Source organism: Tupaia chinensis, unplaced genomic scaffold, assembly GCF_000334495.1.
Source record: "Tupaia chinensis unplaced genomic scaffold, TupChi_1.0 Scaffold000366_1, whole genome shotgun sequence".
NCBI classification, from domain to species: Eukaryota; Metazoa; Chordata; class Mammalia; order Scandentia; family Tupaiidae; genus Tupaia; species Tupaia belangeri.
The window spans coordinates 3,639,238-3,662,704 of record NW_006159863.1 but is presented as its reverse complement, the minus strand read 5'-3'; the positions used below and the strand labels follow the sequence as shown (position 1 = coordinate 3,662,704).

At 38.6% G+C, this 23,467-nt stretch overlaps 1 protein-coding gene across 4 annotated transcripts in view; it reads right to left on the bottom strand.

The window, feature by feature from the left end:
* The window catches only part of KCTD9 (potassium channel tetramerization domain containing 9), a 38,568-nt gene extending 15,628 nt beyond the window's left edge, over positions 1–22,940 (bottom strand). The window contains exons 1-8 of one of the 4 annotated variants that reach the window (XM_006153249.3): positions 22,697–22,939; positions 14,077–14,200; positions 11,598–11,641; positions 9,281–9,377; positions 8,584–8,642; positions 8,254–8,382; positions 478–545; positions 299–394 (exon numbers count right to left, since the gene is read on the bottom strand). In XM_006153249.3, the coding sequence (XP_006153311.1) occupies positions 299–394; positions 478–545; positions 8,254–8,382; positions 8,584–8,642; positions 9,281–9,377; positions 11,598–11,641; positions 14,077–14,200; positions 22,697–22,742 (663 nt within the window). In that variant the 5' untranslated portion in view covers positions 22,743–22,939. Of the gene's footprint in view, positions 1–298; positions 395–477; positions 546–8,253; positions 8,383–8,583; positions 8,771–9,280; positions 9,378–11,597; positions 11,644–14,076; positions 14,201–22,696 lie in introns of those variants that run through there. The other 3 variants (XM_006153251.3, XM_014589649.2, XM_006153252.3) reach the window with 3 other exon arrangements.
* Positions 22,941–23,467: the final 527 nt, after the last annotated feature.

Sequence of the window (23,467 nt, the reverse complement as noted above, 5' to 3'; positions counted from 1 at the left end):
CTTCCAGATCTCAACAGGATGAACAAATGGAGAGGAAGGGATGACACCATCACTATGTCCCACTGGATGGTACTTTCTCCCTTTCTCTCCCAGTCTCTGGCAAGTGGAGATGTCCTCTGACAATTAAGGAGAAAAAAAAAAAAAGCTATTGCATCTCTTTTCTGCTATTTTAAGAGTAAATTTTATTTCAAATGAAAAAAGGTAAATAAGGCAAAAAACAAAAACCCTGGAAGAATGTAAAACTTTACTCACAGAGTTGCTGATACCAAGAATTCATGTAAAAGCCTGCTTTAATTACCTGGCAACGCAATTCTGACTTGGTTGGAGTTGCTAGCAGAAATCGAACAAACTCTTTTCGGGAGATTGGTGAATGATCTTCTGGTGGCTGAGAGTTCTTGAGAAAGATAATCAGTTAGTAGAGGATTTAGTAGACAGATACAGTAAATGTAATATTGGCTAATGTAAAAAGAGTCTCACCTTTATTGCTACTTCTAGGTGTTCAATCAATGAGTCAATACCAAAAAATCTGGCTTCTTCTAGCACACCTATCAAATAAAAATGATTTGACTTTTAAAAAAAAACAACCGCCATTTTGATATTTATAGAATTTTTTTTTCTTTGAAGCCCATCTATTTATTTCTTCCAAAAGAAAGAGACAGAGGGAATGAGTAAAAGAATAAAAGAGTGAGAAAGAGAGACAGGCATCCCCAACAGGGCCCTCATGTCACAATTCACACCCAGCGTCAGTAAGCCTTAGGATCACTGGCATACACATGCAGTCAACATGTTCAGGAAGACCTCAGGACTTGAACCTGGGATGTTTCCATGTGGTCTCAGCATCGTGAAGCACTATGTCACTCCTGTGCTACCATAATGGGCCTTTAGACTTTATGTTAAAGTCTGACAATGGAATTAAAATTCAACAAGTAGGCTACCAGTATGTTGTCAACTTGATGTCAAATGATGTCTGACGGAGCTTGCCAGACAAGCACAAGGGTGTACTCAAGCTAAAGCATAAAGATGAGCCACCTGGGCTCAAGGACTCCAGAAAACTGTAACCAGTGCTCTAAAATATCAGCATTTGGGATTTTCATTTTAGGGAGAATGGGAAAGAAGGAAGGTGACAAAGTCTACTTTCCTCTAAGAACTTACAACTTTGGTACACAAGAACAGCCTAAGTTTCTGACTGGCTTTCTGCTGCTTCACACATCCTATCTTTTAATTTACATGGTTATAGGCAAGAAGTAGGGATATGAACACTATGCAGTCTGTGGTAATTTAGGTACTTTTACTTTAATTCCAGCTAGTCAGCGCATTTTTCATTAAGATGTGTTCTTTAGCAATTATTTCAGACAGAGGTAAGTAGGAAATAACTGAGGCTTCATACACCAATCTTTGTAAGGCCAGTTTAACCAAACCTTCTAGTTCTTTAGACAGTTACTTTTTTCCTTGTCAAGGATTTGCATTGGTTAGTATTTTAAATACAAACTCTTTCTTTATTTTATATTACATTTAATCACATATATCTTTACAGTGTATACATTTCTTTTTCCAGCATGACTACCATGCATATCAGTTAAGACAAAGACATTACTATAAACATCATATCAGCAAATAGCTTTTCACTTTTTTTGTCAATTAAACATACTTTTCTTTCTTTTTCTTCCTGTTCCCCTCCCTCCCTCCATTACCCACCCCCATTATTATCCCTATCCTTACTATCTCTAACATCTACCATACCTTCCAAACTTTCAGTTTCTGCCATAGAGCCTACATAATCAGTATATATTGAATGGGGACATACAAAGTCTGTCTTTCATAGTCTAACGTGCTTCACTTAACATTAAAAATAATGAAACGCTAACATTTGATATATATTGGCCCGCTCTGTATCAAATGTTTAGCATTTCATTATTCTTTATGTCTGAATAGTATTCCATAGAGTACATATGCCATATCTTTTTCAATCCAGTCATCTATATTTGGACATTTGGGTTGATTCCATGTCCTAGAGATGATAAATAATGCTGCAATAAAGATGGCTGTACAAGTGTTTTAGCAAATCAGGGTTTTTCTATCCTTTGGGTAAATACCTAGAAGTGGAGTTACTGGGTCGTATGGTAGTTCTATTTGTAGGTTTCTAAAAAATCTCCATATCATTCTCCAAAGTGGTTGTACTAATTTACATTCCCACCAACAGTGCAGGAGAGTTCCCTTTTCATCACAGCCTTGCCAGGACTTATCATTATTTATTTTCTTAATTTTAGCCATTCTGATTGGGGTTAAGTGGTATCTCGTGGTTTTCATTTGCATTTCTCTTATCTATTTTGGGGACTATTGCCTGTGCTTTAGAGGTCTTCTTTATGAAGCCTTTGCCTACTCCAAGGTCTCCAAGAGTTTTTCCTGTGGTTTCCACCAGTATTTTTATAGTTTGAGGTCTTATGTTTAGATCCTCAATCCATTTTGAGTTAATTTTTGTTAGTGATGAGAGATAAGGATCCAGTTTCATTCTTCTGCAGTTGGATATCCAGTTCTCCCAGCACCATTTGCTGAAGAGATTTTGTTTTTCCCACTGGATTGTCTTGTGCCCTTTGTCAAGGATCAGTTAGCTGTATTTTGGGGATTTATTTTGGGGTCCTCAATTCTGTTCCTTTGGTCTACCTGTTTTTATGCCAATACCATGCTGTTTGAATTATCACACCTTTGTAATATGTATTGAGATTGGGAAGTGACATGCCTCCTACTTTATTCCTTTTACACAGTATTACTTTGGCAATATGAGTCCTTTTATGCTTCCAGACAAATTTTTATGACTGTTCATTCTATTTCTGTGAGGAATGTCTCTGATAGTTTGACTGGGATTGCACTAAATTTGTAGATTAATTTGGGTAGGATCGTCATCTTATTATATTAATTCTTTCAATTCAGGAACATAGGATGTTTTTTCCCCTTCTTGTATCATTTTTAATTTCTTTTTCAAGTATTTCACAGTTTTCCTTATAGAGATCTTTGATGTCTTTGGTAAGGTTTACTCCTAGATATATTATTGGTTATTGTAAATGGGATTTCATTCTTTTATTTTGTCTCAGTTTATCCATTGTTGGTGTATAAAAATGCTATAGATTTTTGTATGTTATTTTGTATCCTGCCACTTTATTATATTCGTTTATCACTTCTAGGAGTTTCATCTTGGATTCTTTTGGATTTTCTATGGTTAACACCATATCATCTGCAAATAGAGATAATTTCATTTCTTCTTTTCCTATTTTGATGCCTTTTATTTGACTGTCTTATCTAATTTCATTGGCTAGAACTTCCACCACTAGGTTAAAAAGAAGTGGAGAAAATGGGCAGCCTTGTCTTGTTCCAGTTTTTAATGGAAAGGTTTTCAGCTTTTCCCCATAGAGTATAATGTTAGCTATGGGTTTTCATAGATGGCTTTTATTGTGTTAAGGAACGTCCTTTCTATGCCAATTTTGCTGAGAGTCTTAATCATGAAGGGATGTGTATTTTATCAAATGCTCTTTCTGCATCAATTGATATGATCATGTGGTTTTAATCTTTCCATTTGTGAATGTTTAAGACAAATTCTAATTAAGTTTCTGTGACGATAAACTCCCATTCCACAGTCCAGAATATGTGAGTTAGTTTATAGGCTTCTAAACTCCTTGTAAGTCATAATTATAAAGTCATAGTAAGTGTAGCTGATATCTCGAGTCTGCACACCTCTCAAGGCCTAATTAATTTCAAAGGCCTTACTAATTTGAATTCCCTTCTATAATATAGAACAAAAGTACTAATGTTTATATATATATATATGTATATATGTGTGTGTGTGTGTATATATATATATATATATATAAAATGTATTTATACATACACACACACGTGTATATATATGTTAACAGAAATGGGCTAGTCAGTGGTGGCATGATGGTTGAGGTGGCTGGATCCCATAAGACCAACTGTGTGGCCCAGCAGCTTGGAAAACATGCTGTGTGGGTGTGCATACATGGCCAAAACCCAAAGAGGAGAGTAGAGGAGAAGGGATTGCAGCATGTTCATTTCTCTTGGGGGGGCAGGGGATGTTTCTCACTTTCTCTCTCTCTCACCCTGTCTGTTTCTTCAGTGAGTGCATGCGGATTATACCAAACATAAAAAAGTGTATATATAGAATACTGAAAAATACTTCAAGGATTTTTGTACAAATTAAACAAAATAGAAAACTAATAAAGCAGAATGAAAGCCTCCCATATTTCAAAATTACTTCTGATATTACTTTAAATAGGCCATAGACAAGAAATATTAATACCACTAAAACAACAGATTTAGTGATTTCACTTTAAATCCAATAAAAAATAATTAGTCCATTTAATTTTCACATTTAATTGGCTTTTTTAATGGAGCACATCTGAATATAGTTGCCACAAATATCTTCTACTTACGGAATCATAAAATGATAGAAAAGAATAAGAGTTTAAGTTGGCTTTATAAGTGAAAATTCAAATTCAGAAATCTGTCTTATAGGAGAACCAATTTCTAAAAAATATTCCTAAATGATAAAAAGAATTTCACCTATCATTTACTTTTTTTAACTTAGTCAAAATAATGTATTATATTCTAGATGACTGGATATGTTTGATTTCTCACATCTATTAATAAACATCTTCTTCATCAGAATATGTGGGAATAAATCTGGATGTGTTATCTTTCTGATGAAGACGTAAGTTGTTCAGTTGGCTGAGTCTTCTTGGTAAAACAAACAACAAAAGACTCATGAATTGCAAAGAAAGTAATTCAAACAGTTCCAAGCTAGTAAGAGTAATTAGACAAGGAGAGAAGAAAACCACAATCCATATTTAAGAAGAATATAATCTTTTCCATGAAAACTCTCATTCCAGTAATCCAATTAAGAAACAATGACCATCCATAACATATCACTCAAGTAGCCACTCTGAAATACACTTTCCATCCACCCCTGGGTGGGTCAATCTTTGGATTCCTCTAGAAGGAGCACCTACACTAGGATATGTCTCTAGTGCAAACCCATCATCATGAAAACAGTTGTAGAAATCTTGCTCTTAATTTTCCAAGATCTTCAGAGTAAATGGGTAAGATTTCTATTTCTAGTTTTAGAATTAAACCTTAAAAATTTCCAGTAAAGCTTTATCGATACAGAAAACATACACAAAGGACAGGTGAGGAGCGCAAGTAATATTTACTGTATTTCCTACTAGCATCAGTAAAACTAGATTTGAATCCCAGCTCTGCCACTCACTACCTTTTTGGTCTTAGAGAAATTACTGTGGGTTATTTTAAAGCATATAATCACCTGGGATAACTTGGAAATGTAAAAGCTGGGATGAAAATTGAACTAATTAAAATACTTCATAAAAATCTAGGAAAGAGCCCTGCTGGCTGAACAACTGAATAAGTAAGAGAAATATTAATAGCTAAGAAATGTGAAAAAAGAAAAACAAGTGATCTTGGTAAATAGCCTGGACTGTAAAAATCTAAGATAGCATGGATATATATTTTTGATGTTATTTTTAGTCTGGGAAGATATATAATACTGTCAATGATATATGAAAAAATCAAAATAAGAGGAATAAAAGAGCCCACAGGACTTCTAAAGTTGAGGTTTAAAATAACCTCATGGGGGTGAGGAGGAAGCAGGTCAGCACATGGCATGGTGGTTAAGGTGCTGGACACCCACCTGGCCAACTGTGGTTCAAGTCACAGACATGGTGGCTTGGAAATCACACTGGGCATGTGTGCATACATGTCTAAAATCGCAAGAGGAGGAGGGATTGTGGCATGGCCATCGCCCCTTGGGGGCGATTTCTCACTTTCCCTTTCTTTGTCTCTCTTTCTTTCTGTTAAGCATACATGCTCTTTGCAAAAACCTAAGGGGAAAAAAATCAGAAGGCCTGACTTTGGAAGTGCACAATGGATGCCACTGCTTGCCAGGCTGGGTTTCATTCTTGACTCAGCCTAAAAAGCTAGGCATACAGGTGTGTGCCTATGGTCCCAGTTACTTAGGAGGGTGAGGCAGCAAGATTATAACACAGCAAAAGCCTGTCTAAAACAACACACACACACACACACACACACACACACACACACACACACACACACAGAGCCTGTCTAAAACACCACACACATACACACGCACGCACACACACACACAGTGATGAACTCAGGAAAGGAGGGTGCTACTGCAGAGTGATACAGATGCTAAAGAAAGAAAAATTTGTACAGAGTAAAGAACTTTTTTTAAAAAAAATAATTTCTGCAGAATAACAAATAAAAACAAGCTATAAGTGATTTAAAGCAACAGTTGATGAAATTTCGTTAGGAAAAGTTATGGAGCTTGCTCAGAGAGTCAAATAATGTCATATAAGGTTCAATAGCAACATTTTAAAGGGAATATAAAGTTTAATTCAGCAATAGAAAAGTTACTGAGTATTTTGTATTTTACTTCATAAGATTGCAGTCTAGCAGTCCTCTGGCTGATGTGGATGTATTTGGCATATGGTGTTTTCAAAATGAGAAACTTTCACATAAAATTTGATGTATCCAGTTTTCCTTTAAAAATCAAAGCTGTGGGACCCTAATCCCACATTTCCACATGGCAATAATCAGCCAAAGCTGAGCAGGCAAGTGAACTCAGAACGGCTGCACTCCCCACCACTCCTAAGTACCTCTGTTAGACCCAATTCAGTCACTTTGAAGCCCATAGCGTCTGCATATGCAGCTACTGCTTTATAAAGGCTCTTGTCTACATCATCTCCATGCACTTTGACCAAAATCATGTCAGTCAAGCAGAGATAAGAGTATTTAAAAATTTTTTTTATTAATTATTATTATCATTATTATTTTTTATTTGCTCTAGGGCATGTGAGCTCACCAGAGAGAGACAGAGAGAATGAGAAAGCAATCCATCAAGTCTGGCACCCAAACTACAATCGGCCATGTGAGAGTCCAGCACCTTGACCACCACACCATCCGCTGGCCCTGGGATGAAAGTATTTTAAAAACCCATTTTTTTTCGAAGAGGGCTCAGAGAAACTGCACCCAAAGTAGTTTTCAACTAAATTGGAAAATTGAGACTCTAACCATTCTTACTGAATCCAAAGCATGAATTCCTGTCTTCAGTACTCTACTTGTCAATACAATGGGAATGGCCATGACTTGAAACCAAGACATAGTCACAGTTCAATTTAAAAAATAAAACAGGGAACAGCAGATGGCATAATGGTTATAATGCTGAATCCCATGTAGTAGACCATAGTTCAAGTCCTGGATTCGGCAGCATGTGTGCCCAAAATCCCAAGAGGAGAATGGAGGAGAAGGGATTGCAGCATGGCCATCCCCCCAAAGGGTAATTTCTCACTTTCTGTCACTCTGTCTCTCTGATGAGCACATATGCCCTATTTCTCTAAAATATAAAACTAAATTAAAAAAAGAAATAAAACAAGAGGGGTTGGCAGGTGTGGTATGGTAGTTAAGGTGCTGGATTCCCGCATGGCCAACAGCAATTCGGCCTCGACCTAGTGGCTTGAAAATCATGCAGGGTGTTTGGGCATCTGTGCCCAAAATCCCAAGAGGAGAGCGAAAGAAAAGAAATTGCAACATGGCCATCCCTCCTGGAGGGTGATTTCTCACTTTCTTTCTCTTTAGTGTGCACATGCACCGTATGGCAAAAACCTTTAAAAAAAATCCTCTTAAGTCCCTTGTGATCGAATCTAAATCTACTTAGAAACTAAAATGGAAATGTATGCATTAGACATAAACCTGTAAGTACAAAGACTGTCACCTCAAAGACCGCCTGTGCCTGCATCTATTTCTATGCTTCGATACACTCACAAACGTGTGAAAATATCTTTTTTATTTTTGAGAGAGATTTTCGCTATATGGCGCGTGCGCCAGACAGATAGAGAGACATAGAGACAGAAAGCGAGAAATCACCCCCCAGGGGGGATGGTCACGCCGCAATCCCTTCTCCTCCATTCTCCTCTTGGGATCTTGGGCACGCACGCACACGCGCCTGGCATGAGTTTTAAGCCACCGGATCCAGGACGTGAACCGCGATCTACTACGTGGGGTCCAGCGACATAGCCATTACGCTAACTGCTGGTTCTGGTTCCCAGTGTGTGAAAATATCTTAAACATGGAAAAGATATACTTTCACTTTTATAAAAATAAACATCCTAAACTTGAAAAATGTAAGGAATTATATTACGTACTCACCTAGTAAGTTAATGCCATCATTTACAATGAGCTGTCCATGACGCAAGTAGTTCAAAATGGGTTCAAAATACTCAGGACTGCGGTCAATTAAGAAAGCTCCTCTATGATCTTGCTTATTTCCCCAGACACCTGGGTTATCATTACGAGAACCACAAAACAAAACAAAACAAAACAAAGTTAAAAATATATGGACCAAAAAATTGTGTAAAAATCAGTAAGCTTTTACTCTTGTGATAATTATGGTTATCATTAAAAAGTAAGGTCAGGAGTTAGAAAATACAGACAGATATAATCAGATCACACACATTGTAGAAACAATGTCACACTCACCTCTATCCTTAAACATGTGGGCCAGCATACTGTCAGGTTCTTTATTCACTAAAGTGCTCCTAAGAATTCAGGGAAAAAAATTGATTTCTCCATTTGTCTTTATAAACAAACATATTTAAGTCAAGAGTATACTGGATCCCAGCTGCTCTCTCAAAAAGATGCATGCTATAACCTGGTAGGAGTAATGCTGGGAAACAAAAACGTGCAATAAGTTGCCATTTATCAGAATCCTTTCTAATCTGGCACTTCCTTTGATTAAATATTGTTTTAGTTTCCTTTAATTACTATTCTATCCTCCTAGCGAGCTATACACAATATTTCAAATATTCCAAATTTAACATTTTTTTCCTTTAACATAAAGCAGTTTTAAGTCTCTACAAATTTCAATATTGTTCATTTTTACTTGTATCGAATGTCTATTACTCAATATCTAAAAAGCAGGTTCTAAAACACTTGAATTCACATTTTGTATGATTTCTCTGGAATGGCTTGCAAACCATGTTCTACTTTTTTCTTCAAAAAATAAAAAGGTTCTGAAAAATGGTTTCAGCTCACATAGCATATTTAAACATTTGAATAGCTTTTAGGGACTTCTGAAAATTGAAGGAAAGAACAAATAATACATAGTATCCCTTTTTCTTTCTCTCTCTCTCTCTCTCTCTCTCTCTCTCTCTAGCACACAGATACACGCACTTACCTTGTAGTTGTAAAGTACCGTCCTCCAACATTTAACGTTAGCCAGTCAGTGTGCAATCCTGATAATCCTTCGGGTGGTTTAGAATCTGTCTGAGGATCTGGATATGCAATGTAAAAAATAATAAAAACATTAAGATTAAGGATTCTAGAAAGATGGCAGTGGTATAGTTTTGAAACTGTAACATACATGATCACATACTAGGGCTACCAGGACAGCAAATTTCAAAATTTTAAAACTGCAGATAGCATCTAAAACAAAACTAGAAGATTAAAGTATTCTTACTGACACCAATAGCTACACAAACAGCATGCTCTTTGAGAGCTGCAGACTGAAAGTGGGAGTGGTATGCCTACCCCAAAAGTGAGTGAGGTAAGTAGTATGCAATAAAATCAGAAGGGGCTAGAAATGAATTCTCAAAACCAACCAATCAAACTCCCTTTTTCTAAGGAGAAAGCTTAAAACTGCTGACAAGATGCTGGAGAAAAAAATCCAAGTTGGAAGGAACAGAGACAAAAGAAAAAGAAGTCCAGATAAAAATTAAGAAGGTCTAACAACCAGAATATCAGAAGGTGACGTATATGCCATTTAAAAACAAAACCAAAAAAACAAGAAAGGGGAACTGTAGAGTCCCAAAATGAAAAAAATAAAATCTTTCCTAAGTCAACCCTTTTTCATAAATTAAGAAAAACTAATTCCCTGTAAAAATTAACAACAAATAACGCCTTAGGGGAAATAAAAGGAGAAAAAAGCAGAAAGCTTTAAAAGTAAAAAAGAAATAAAGAGCTGAAAAGAATTTAATAGAATATTTCAAATGTAAAATATAAGCGTTTAAGATCCAACAATACATACAACAGGAGCCCTGAAGGAAGGACATGAAAGCAAAAGGGGCAAAAAACATATATAACTTAAATTTCAAGAAAATGACTCTGAAGTTAAATATATATACACTGAAATGACCTACTAGAAACCTGAGAAAACCGACCCAGAATAACCTAAAACACCAATAACTATTCTACTAAAAAATTACTATACTTTTTATTTATTTACTTTAATTTTTGTCATAGGGTGCATGGCTTGCCACTGAAAAGACAGAGAGAGGGGAAGTGAGAAATCACCTCCCAACCAGGGAGGGCCATGCCGCAATCCCTTCTCCTCCATCCTCCTCTCAGGATTTTGGGCATGTATCCACGCACCTGGCCTGTTTTACAAGCTGCTGGGTCCAGGATTTAAACCACAGAGTTGGCGATGTGGGATCCAGCACCTTAACCACCTCATTACCTCCTAGTCCCTAAAATTACTATACTTTCAAGAAGAAAAATCTTTTGGATGATCTAGGAAAAGTAATCAGTTAAGAAAGGTAAGATGTTTTGAATGATAACACTTCAAGCCAGAATAAAATGGAGTAACATAAATTTCTCAACAGCTTCCCTGAGGTATGACTGGCATCTAATAAACTATATAAAGTTTAAAATTTGATAAGCTTTGACTTACAGTTTTATACCCAAACTGATTTTCAAGTATAGAAGTCATAAACTGTTACTAACATGTAAGATGTCAGAGAATTCTATTCTCACAGGTCTCTTTAGAGAACTCTTCTAGAGAATGAGTTTCAGACAACCACTAGAGATATAACAAAAGGACGGAGGCCAGCATTAGACACATTTGAAAAAGTAAAACTAAGAGAAGGAGAGAATATAGTATATAATGTTGTGTATTAAATATAACACTTAAGAGAAATTTGGGCAATTACTATCAAAAAGAAAAATTTGAAAACAAGACACTTGTAGTTTCTAAAACAAAACTGTTCTATTGGGTCATAATTAATATGTACCCATCAAGAGCATTTTAAAGGCATGTAAAAGACACGATATCCATATCAAAGTATGATCGTGTAATTACTTTAGGATACATATCCAATGCAGAATTTAAAACACTGTAAATATCTGAATACAGTTACAAGATTCTTTTTAATGGTAAACTTGGTAATATCATTTAAAATACCTGGCTTTTTATCTTTATTATTTCAGCAAACAAAATTAGTTTAAGAGATTTTTGCTATAGGGCATGTGTGCTCGCCAGAAAGACAAAGAAGGACAGAGCAAGAAAGCAAGAAATCTCTCCCCAGGGGATGGCCATGCTGCAATCCTTTCTCTTCATTCTTCTCGCAGGATTTTGGGTAGGTACAGGTGCACATGCATGCACCTGGCATGAGTTGTAAGTCTGGGACTTGAACTGCAATAGACTACGTGACAGTCAGCAATGTAATCATTATGCCATCTGCTGGTTCCTAAAATTAGTTTTTAAGGAAGTCACTTACCAATAAATGGCTCTCCTTCACACACAAATAAAACATCATCATCCCTGTGGAAATCAAAATTTAAAAAGCCATCAAAATTTAGAAGTCATATTAATTACCTATTAAATCTAAATTCCTTAAAATTATGTATAAAAAGATGTTTTGATATCTATACTGCAAAGAAGCTAAGCTTCCAGTGTTATGTTTAACCCCTCGCTTAACCTTCTCAATTTAAATTAAAAAAAAAAAGATCCTACACATAAAAGTACTTCTAAAATAGGTGAAAAAAAAAATCCCATTATACAAATGATATGAATTCAACTTTCTGATCAACTAAAGAAGGTACTACTAAGCTTAAAGAATCTGATTAAAGCTATAGGCCTCATTTCTTTCTTTCTTTTTTTTTTATGTTCTTTATCTCTAAATAAATTATTGAGATGCTCTGCCAAATTAGCTACTATTGTTGTGCTTTGAAAATAAAATAAATTTTTATATTCATCTGGAAAAGCTGTAATTGGTGGGACCAGCAGGTGGTGTGGTGGTTAAGGCGCTGGACACTCCCACATGGCCGACCGGGGTTCGAGTCCTGGACCTGATGGCTTGCGTTCTCACTTCCTCTATCTCTCACTCTCCCCCTCTATCTCTCTCTGGTCAAATTTAAAAAAATCAATGAATGAATAAATAAAGAATAAAATAAATAGTTATTAAAAAAAAAAGCTGTAATTGGAAGTAACTCTGCTATACTTAGTCTACCCATACCACCATACACTCAAAAGTAAATTATTGTATATAACTCACAATTCCAGATCATCAGTATATATTCTACTCCCCTCCCCAATCAGTTCTACTAATAGTACAAATAAATGATCAAAGACTGCACTGTGAACCAAAAACTAATAAGCAGGTTGCTGTTTTATAGCTCAGAAGGCTTCAGTTATGACTTTCTATGTTGCAGAAGGTTTTATTTCCTGTAAGTCATGATAAGAACACACTAAATTTTTCATAGAAGCAACGTCTGTGGTTGTTAAGTAGAAAATTAGATGATGGAGGTCATTCAACAGTGGAACTCAATTATCCTTTGAAGCTGAAAGAAGCTGGGCAATAGATACTGAAAACTAAGAAATTCTTCTAATTTGAAATAATTTGGATTTGAACTATTTTTTACTTGCTTTTTAACTTTTTTTCCATTAGTATGAAAATTTTTCTCTTTTATTTTTTAAAAAATTTGCTATAGGGTGTGCACATGCCGTAGAGAGAAAGAAAGAGAAAAAGCACCCTCCATAGTGGATGACTACACCACAATACCCTCTCCTCTAGGGATACTGGGCATGTGTGCTCCCATACTCAGTGTGATTTTTTAAGCTGCCAGGTCTAGGACTTGAACTGTGTAGTTAGCCATGTGAGGTCCAGCCACCTTAACTACCATGCCATCAGCTGGTCTTGTTTAAGTCTGGTTTTTTTTTTTTGTTTTTTTTTTTTTGAGAGGTTTTTGATATAGGGTATGTGCGCTTGCCAGAAAGATAGAAAGTGAGAAATCACCCCCCACAGGGGATGGCCACACAGCAATCCCTTCTTCTCCATTCTCCTCTCAGGATCTTGGGCATGCACGCACATGCAACCTGGCGTGAGTTTAAGCCACTGGGTCCGGGACTCGAACCACAGTTGACTACGTGGGAGTTCAGCCACACAGCCATTACAATAACTGCTGGTCCCCTTTTAAGTCTCATTTTGAACCAAAATTCTTTGACCTTATGAGAAAGGAATGAGTTGAACCATAAGCTTGTTTTATAGAAGTAAATCTGCCTGAGATATTTCAAGATAAAACAAAAAATTCGCACACTATTGTGTTGTTTCACTGGTGATACCTCTAGTTAAAATTGTAGCTTACTCAGCAAATATTCACAAAAGTAGGTCTCCATAATGTTTATAAAATTCAAAGCATTGTTTAAAAAGTAATTTAACAATCTGCAATAGCATATAAAAGTAAAGACAAGGATAAGATTTTTAATATTAAAAACTGTAGGCCTAATTAGAATGATCGCTAGTACTGCAAAGAAATTTCTTCATAACCATATATGAAGTATGCGGAAAGACTATCAATGTACTGGAATACAGTATCTGCTCAATGTACCCTATGTCCAAATGACTTAAATTCTAAAGACTAAATTCTAGGTAATCACTGGCCAAAATTTTATATTCTTTTTTTTTTTTAGAATTATTTTAAATTTTATTTACTCATTCATTTATTGATTTATTTTTTAAATTTTTATCAGAGAGAGAGACAGAAACAGAGACAGAGAGAGAGAAAGAAAGCCACCAGGTCTGGGACTAGAACCATGATCGGCCACATGGGAGTGTCCAGCATGTTAACCACCACACCACCTGCTGGCCCCCAAAATTTTGTATTCATAACAATGACTTAGAAACTACTTCTTAGGGGAAACAGAGCATCAGGAAGCCAAGGACACACTGTTGACAGTTTATCAAAAGGTAAGGTTACCTGATCAAAGCAATATCATCAATCAGTCCACCTTTTCCATTATACACACTGGTGGCTTTTATGCCAAGTTTACTGCTTGCCACAGAAAGCAAATCAGATAAAGTTCCATAAACAGCAACCACCTGTAAACATACAACATTAATTTGAACAACTTACATAATAAATTTCACCACTCACAAATTACAAACCATCACAATATCAATGAGACTAAAAAAATGAAGTTATCATTTATAAAAGGAAAGTCCAAAAGTTTTGTTTTTGTTGTTTTGTTGCCATAAGGTACATGTACTCTTTGGAGAGAGAGACACAGAAAGGGACAGTGAGAAATCACCCCCCTAGGGGGAATGGCCATGCCACAATCCCCTCTTCTTCATTTTCCTCCTGGGATTTTGAGCAAACATGAACATGCACCTGGCATGATTATGAAGCCACCAGGTCCAGAACTTGAACTGTAGTCAGCCATGTGGGAGTCCAGCGCTGTAACCACTCTACTACGTGCTGACCTCTCCAAAAGGTTCTTAACAGTCCTTTTTTTCTATGACTCATATTTACTTACTGCCTAATATTGAACCATTCCAAAACTATCAATAGAGAATAAGAAATTATCTCTGAACAAAATAATCTATAATCTTAAATTTTGATAAAAAGTGCTCTAGTTCTAAAGTTAACATAGACCCATTCTTTTTTTCCTCTAACATTCTGAATATAGCAAATAACTGGGTGACAATGAATTGATCTGTCCTACCTTGAATCACAGTCTAATGTGCATACATATGTATGTGTGTGTTTGTGTGTATGTGTATGTATGAAAGATAACATGTAACTGCTTAAGCTGGGAGTTGCAAATCCCTACTTGTAAGTGAATTCTGTGCTCTGGTCATAATTGCACTGAGGGTTCCCAGTGGCTGACTTGTATGGTTGTACCATTACCAGTTATGACCTTTGAAAGTTATGAACAAAAAGTAGACGAGGAAGAGCTAATGAAGAGCTAACATGAAGCATGAAGAGCTAATTAGATTCCCAAGAATACTGTACAAGATACCACATGAAATGAGGATCTGGGCTGGTTCTGTGTCTACCAGTGAGCAGAGCACCTGGACACTTAATTTTTCAGTTAAATAAATGAATAAATAGACAGCAGGGCATGGGAGAGTTGTTGCTAATGTGGGAGCATGCAATCTTTTTTTTTTTGAGAGATTTTTTTCTTTTCTTTTTTTTTTTTGCTATAGGGTGCATGTGCTCGCCAGACAGACTGAGAGAGACAGAGAGACAGAAAGGGAAAAAGCAACCCCCGAGGGGGGATGGCCATGCCATAATCCCTTCTCCTCCATTCTTCTCTCGGGATCTTGGGCACGCACACACATGTGCCCGGCATTGAGTTTTAAGCCACTGGATCTGGGACGTGAACCGCGGTCAACTATGTGGGAGTCCAGCGACATAGCCATTATGCTAACTACTGGTCCCCCAGGGAGCATGCAATCTTTCAAAAAGTCCAATTCCAGGTTCTTTCTCTTGGACCTGAGATGAAGGCCAGGAGAGCGCCGAAAGCTGGAACATTCTGGGGAAGGGTCAAGGGCAAGTACAGTTTAAAAGGAACTAAATCAAATATAAGAAACAAAGCCATAACCCAAGTGTCCATAAGCAGATGACTGGATAAACAAAATGTGAAATATACATACAAAGGAATATTTGTCAGGTCTGAAAAGGATGAAATTCTGATACATGCTATAAAATGAATGAGCCTTGAAAACGTTATGCTAAGTGAAATAAGCCAGACATACAAAAGGACAAATAACACTCAGAAAAGGCAAATTCTAAGAGACAGAAAGTAGAATAAAGGAAAGGCAAGTTCTTAGAGACAGGAAGTAAAATAAAGGCTATCAAGACAGAGATGGGAATGAAGAGTTATTGCTTAATTATTGCTTAATCATTCTGTTTGGAATGATGACAAAGTTCTGGAAATAAATAGTGAGGATGGCCACACACATTGTGAATGTACTAAATGTTAATAAGTTATACACTTAAAAATAGTTAAGATTGTAAAGTTTGTGTTACATATATTTTACCAAATTAAAAAAAAATGCAAAACACTTAGCAGATTGTCTTGTCTGTAGCAGGTACACCATAAATAATTAAAACTTGAATGGGGATGGAGGGACCAGCAGATGATGGAATAGTTATGTCGCTAGACTCCCATATAGTAAACTGTGGTTTGAGTCCCAGACCCGCAGGCTTAAAACTTAACTCTGGGTGCATGTGCTTGCATGCCCAAAATCCTGAGAGGAAAATGGAGGAGAAGGGACTGCAGCATGGCCATCCCCTCTGGGGGAGTGTGATTTCTTGCTTTCTGTCTCCCTGTCTCTGTCTCTCTGGCGAGCACACATACCCTGTAGCAAAAATCTATCTCAAACAAAAACTGGAACGGGGGTCAACAGGTAGTGTGATGGGTAAGGTGCTGGATTCCCCATGGCTGACTGTAGTTCGAGCCCTGGACACTATAGCTTAAAAATTCACACCTGGCACGTATGCATGCATGCTCAAGATTCCCTGGAGGGTGATTTCTTACTTTCCTTCTCTCTGGCAAGTGCACACACTCGATGGCAAAACCTCAAAACATTTTTTTTTTTTAAATGACTATGACTCCATATTTCCTGTCATTTTTCACTTCTGCAAGAGTCTAGAATTGCTATTGCACATACATTCCTGGTTGAAAAGGAGGAGAAATAAAGCACAGAGCACATACAGCAAACCTCATTGTTTTAAGGCAAAGGGTACACAGAGAGTAAGGCAAGAAACAGAGTGCGAAGGACAAAGTGGCTGACCAAAATATGTGCCAAACTACTTTTATGGGTGTAAGGTTCGGTAAGGGGAGGGTAATAAGCTTCTCCTTTCCAATACCACCATTCTTATATCACAGTTGCTATTATACTAAGAATTTTCTAAATGTTTCTCTCCCCTATTATTTATCTCTGCTTCTTGTATGTCTATTCTACATGGCTTTCTTTGGCCGGATATTAATTATCCCCTCCTTACCCTACCAGTAACTTTCTTCCTCAGTGTTTCTTTCATTTCTCTATGCGTACCATAACGTGGATGCAAATTTAATACAGCCATCTAAGTTACACTCCTGTAGTTAAGTATTAGTATTTAAAAATTTTTTACTCATAGAGGGTGTAGGTGCACATCAAAGAAAGGTCCTTGAAAGGATCTGATCACATTGCGCATTCTCCAGCCCTCCAGCTTTTCAGGATCAGGACAGCAAGATCCTGCCTTAAAACAAACAAAACAAAACCTCAAATAAAAAAAATTAAAAAAAATAAAAAAAATGGGAATTCTGAGATGAAGAAAGGATGAAAGGTGCAAGCATAACTGACACTTTCGGAGCTAATTTTTTTTTTTTTTAAGGTTTTTGCAATAGGGCATGTGTGCTCACTGGAGAGAGAGTGAGAAATTATCTCCCACCCCATCCCAAGGAGGATGGCCAAGCTGCAAGTCCTTCTCCTCCAATCTCCTCCTGAGATTTTGGGCACTCATGTGTGCACATACACCCAGCGTGAGTTTTAAGCCACTGGGTCCAGGACTTAAATACACAGATGTTCGGTGACATAAACATCACACCATCTGCTGGTCCATCCCTGGAACAATCTTTACAACCAAAAAATTACCCCAAAATTTAAAGATCCCAATTTTCTAGAACTATCTGCTTCAGATACCTTTGACTATGTACTCCATCAGTAAGACGTTTTTGGGAGTGTGTTCAAACATTGTTTATATACTACATACCACTCATAAACTATATACAACTTACAAAGTACATACGACTGTCAAAAAGGTATGAGGACTTCTACTGATTTAGGCTATTAATTGACCAGTAAGACTTCTCTTTAAATATTATTAATTCTAGTGAGATTCTGCCAAATACAATCTGAAGCCGTTTTTCCTTCATGTACTGGAAAATATTTTTAAATGTCTTGCTAAGTATGATGACCTCATCCTATCATTGGCTAATATTTTAAGCAACAATATAAGGAGTCTGCTAGAAAGTCCGTGGAAAATGAGTATTACAAAAAAATAACTATCCATGGGTTTCAGAATTTTTGCACCAAAATAAACTCCTACTTCAATTCCATTGTTTTTCACAAGGTTCTTAAAAGTCCCTCGTATATACATAGAGGTTGATTGTTAATAGGAATTATTAAACAGGACTTAAACTTGATACCTTTGACTTCTCAGATGCAAAGAGTTTAGCTTGTTTTTTTTTTTAAGATTTTTTTTAACCTTTGAATCTTCTCCAAGTGTTTCTATTGTTTCTTTCTTTTATGATAGAGAGTATGGGTGTGTGAGAGAGAGAGGTGTTCTCATGAAGATCTTGATGCTGAGATCCACTCCCAGCCTCAGCCAGCCAGGCCACATAAAAGGTAGGCCTTTGTCTGCCCTACATATATACAGGGAGGATTCCCAGTCCAAGATCTTTCCATGTAGCCCAGCATCACAGAGCGTTGTGCTATTGCTGCCAGACCAGAGATCCACTTATTTTAATCTCATGTTTATAGTAGGAGAGGTGGCAGCTTTTCCATTTTCTTGTTTACTCGTGCTTGCATAATTGTCTTCAATCTGCAGTTTCTTCCAAAGAATTTTAAGGCTTTTGCCACAAGGCATGCACACTTGCCAGAGACAGAGAACAAGTAAGAAACCACTACCACCACCACCAGGGTATGGCCACACCACCCAGTCCCTTCTCTTCCATTCTCCTCAAGATTTTGAGCACACATGCATGCATGCCCAGCGTGATTTTCAAGGGTCCAGGACTTGAAATGTATTCAGTCATGTGGGAATCCAGCACCTTAACCACCAAACCACCATGCCCACTTCGAAGGCGTCTTTTTTTTTTTTTTTTCATTTTTAATTTTTTTCCTTTAAAGAATCTTTTAAAGCTACTTAGCATCTTAGTTAAGGTTAATTTAGTTAAAGCTGGATGATATAAATATTAATGTGGCACCTGTAAGTGTCTATATCACAATCAACATGAATCAATCAGTGAGAAAGGCACTAACAACTTTCTCATATGTGAAGGCCTTTTCTTCTCGCAGAACACTTGAGACCAGCTGACCTTTTCAGTGGTAGGAGGCATCTATGTCTTTCTGGATTAGAAAAAAATCAAGTTTGCATATTATTTTATATTTTTTAAGTAAAACACATAAATAATAGGTATATTTTCTTCCTGGATCATCTGACATACCTTCTGTGTGCATTGTCCTATCTTCAACATCAAAAATACTGATTAGATACATGTATTCATTATGAAATACAGAAAATACATGTCAAGCATATGATGTAATACCATGTAAGAACTCTTCACCTCTCCACCTGGGGCTTCATGGCTCACAATCTGGCAACCACTTAACAAGCTATAAGGAGGATACTTATTTGATGATTCTTAAAGACCCGGAAACAAAACTAGAAAGAAGGCAAATGAGAAGATAATGTGACACAGATATTCTAACTGGTAGGTGGAAAATCAGAGTATATTTCAGAGTAGCACTTTGTTTCTGCATTGTATGTGCGTGTGAGCAAGAGGGCTACTCAACAGAGAGTGAAAGAGACAGAGAAAGATAGGGAGAGGAAGAAAGCATCCTCCGATGAGGCATGATCACGTCACAGTCCCTTCTCCATCTCTCCCTCTTTTTGGGATTTTTAGGCACTCAAGTACACATGCCCGGCATGTTTTTCAAGGGACTGGGGCAAGGATTCAATATTAGCAATGTGGAATCTGGCTGCTTTAACCCTGAAGTCAGAGTTGGCCCTGAATGTTCTTAATGGTCAGTCATGTCACAATCAAGCTAATCCAATTAAATATAATCAATTCATATGTATTTGTGTATAAAATACTATCATTACTGTATTATTCTGCTCTTTTGTCATGAGTATTTATAACAATATCTTTAAATCAGCTGAAAGGAAACAAAATTGATAACTCTGGTTTAAAATATGTTCTCCAGATGAGTAGTAAGGATGATGCATTGTTTCCTTTTAATACTGAATACTATTAGTATTTTCCAGTTTTGATTTTTTATGATCTTTGTAATAAACATATTTATCTGTATTTGAGGTGCATTTTTTTCAAATCTTCTGAGATTTCTAGCAATAAAAACCCCTTTTTTTTTAGATTTGCTATAGGGTACATGTACTTACGAGAGACAAAAAGAGAGAAAAAGGAAAAGTGAGAAATCATCCCCTCGGGTGTTGGCCATGCCTCAATTCCTTCTCCATTCTCCTCTCCATGCTTTGCGTATGCACACACACATGCCCAGTGTGATTTTTCAAGCAACCAGGTCTGGGATTCAAACCATGTACTAGACAATGTGGGATCCAGCAGACCTCCACAGCACCTGCTGACCCACCTAGCAAAATATTTTTAAAGTAAATACAATTTAAATAATAATAAATAATAATGAAATATAACCTACTCAAAACTAGATAGGTTTAAAATATTAAAAATATGGAAAGATCAACTCAGTCATCTTTGCTAGCAAAATTCAGTGGACTCAGAAGAGATTTACAACATAAATATTTCTGGCTGGCTGGGTCTACACATTTTTGTCTCATGAAATAACTTAGCAGAGATGGGGAAAAAAAGGGTCAATCAGAGGTTTGCTTTTGAGAACATACAGTTGTAACTTTGCTTAAGAATATTATCTGTAGTGTGGTGGTGGAGGGCGCTGGATTCCCACATGGCTGACCATGATTTGAATCCCAGACCTGGTGGCTCCTCACTCTCTCTCTCTCTCATTCTGTCCCTCGCTGGTCAAGTTAAAATAACTAAAGTTAAATAAAACAATTCTTTTTTAAAAAAAGAAATACTACCAATAAATTTCTCTTCCTATAACTGTAAAAGTTTTAGATTGAGGGACCAGCAGTTAACATAATGGCTATGTCGCTGGACTCCCAAGTAGTCGACCGTGGTTTGAGGCCCGAACCCGGTGGCTTAAACTCACGCCAGGCGCGTGTGCGTGCCCAAGATCCCGAGAGGACAATGGAGGAGAAGGGATTGCGGCGTGGCCATCCCCCCTTGGGGGGTGATTTCTCGCTTTCTATCTCTGTCTGTCTCTGTCTGGCGAGCACACGCACCCTATAGCAAAAAAACCTCTCCCCCCCCCCAAAAAAAGTTATAGATTGAGTAGTAGCTAACAACAAAACTGCCTTAGAAATAGTTAATAACAGTCAAAAGTAATGTAAAGTTTGTGAAGCACATTTTTGATGCAGCATTCATGAAATTCAAGAATTTGAATTTATACCAGTTCTGTTTTGTCTGAGTATTAAATCTCTAAGACCAGAAGAACACAAAAATTATAGCCCACAAACCAGATTTGGTTCAAATGTTCCGAGTGTGTTTACTCCAAACTGCAGAGTAGTTGGAAAGCTATTTTTCATGCTGTTGGATAGTTTTGCTATTTAAAGTCTTAAAATGTTTCCAGAATATGCAGGAGCAGAGTATTTTGGCAAATAATAGAATGAGGCCAACCTTTACCTTAGACTCTAAAGGCTTGGTTACTTTGAGTATCATTAAGCCAGAGAATAAACGTGCATGCCTTGAACAGTCAAAATTTTCCAAAGAAGCAGAACAACTTTCATGGGTGGGGCAAGAGGCTGAGAAGGATCAGGAGTCATTTGGGCTTGCTCCAGCATTGGAAAACTATTTAGCACCACGCCCTCAACAAAGGCCTAACACAGCAAAGGCCACTGTCAAATCGATCCATTTCGGTCTATTGTCACAGTCCTCTAAGGAACCAAAATAAGACAAAATAATAGAACGAGTACAGAGTTTGGCGGCGGCGGGGCTTGGAGGATCTGGGGCACCTAAAAGGGAGGGAAATCATCAAGAAAAAGTCTCAATTTTTAAACCCTCTATTCGACCTCGGATGGAAGAATATTTTATTCGATCACTGGTAGTTTATTTCTTTTTACCTTAGCACTCTTACATGTCTTAAGTTATCACTACCACTTTCCCGAGCACACCATTACTCAGCACGAAAGGTGGACACAGGCGCCTTCTCTAGCAGGGCTGGAGGAAGCGGGGTCTTGGCGGACTAGGGGAAGACGTACATCAACACCGAGCGCTCCGGGGACAGCGGCCCTCCGTCCCCTCCGTCCCCCTGGACCTGCACCCTGGATTCGGGAACCTGGAGCAGCCGCTGCACCTGCGCTGGTGTCCACACCATTACTCAGCACGAAAGGTGGACACAGGCGCCTTCTCTAGCAGGGCTGGAGGAAGCGGGGTCTTGGCGGACTAGGGGAAGACGTACATCAACACCGAGCGCTCCGGGGACAGCGGCCCTCCGTCCCCTCCGTCCCCCTGGACCTGCACCCTGGATTCGGGAACCTGGAGCAGCCGCTGCACCTGCGCTGGTGTCCCAGGCAGTTGAGTTAAGGGCAGGCTCGGGGTGAGATCCCGAGGGTCGGGAGGAGGCCGCGGGGACCATGGAGCAGCCGCTGCACCTGCGCTGGTGTCCCAGGCAGTTGAGTTAAGTGCAGGCTCGGGGTGAGCCCAGCAGTCGGGCCGGCGTCCGCTGCCCTCGCCCCCACGGCCGGCCAGCCGCGCCCCCTCCCGACCCCCTTCCCCTTCCATTCTTGGGGCTGCCATTAAGGAACAGGGTCACCCGCCTCATCGCGCTGCCCCCGCTGGGTCCTGAGTGAGTCGCCACCCTCCCACCTTGTCCTCCTCCCACCTTTTTCTCCTCCCGCCCTTCCCCTCCCTCCACCCACTCGAGCTCTCCTCCCTTCGCCACCTTCCTTCTCTTGTGGACACACCACACACGCACTCTCGGTCCCACACTCCCGGGTTGGCCGGTCCTCCTTCCCACCCCGCCCCTAGGCTCCTCAGACTGCCTGTGGCCCTTCCCCCACCTCTCCGAGACTGACACTGAGCTTCTCCAATCAGCCCGCGGAAGCGGCCCGAACTCAGCCAATCAACGCCCTGCACTGGGTGGGCTCAGACTAGGCCCGATGGGTGGAGGGAGGGAAGAGTGACTGTACACTAGCAGACGGGAAGAAGTGTCCGCCAATCAGAACAGAACCTGGAACCGAACGGCGGCTCGGAACGTTACTGAGCAGGCGCACACTCATTTCTAGGTATCGCTTATCTGCATACGGAGGCGGGGTTTAGAGGAAGAAGGTGGAGCGCTAGACGTGACCCTCACACCAGTCAGCACCGCCCTCTGCTTTAGCCCCGCCCACTTATCCAACCATCGGAAGAAACGGCTGCCGTGGGGACTGGCTGATTGGGTAAGAGCCCCCGTCGTTTTGTCAGGATTGGTCCAATGAGTCTTTTCGAAGTTTGCATGATCCAATCAGTAGGCAGGAGGCGGTCCAAACACTAACCGAAAGGTTGCTC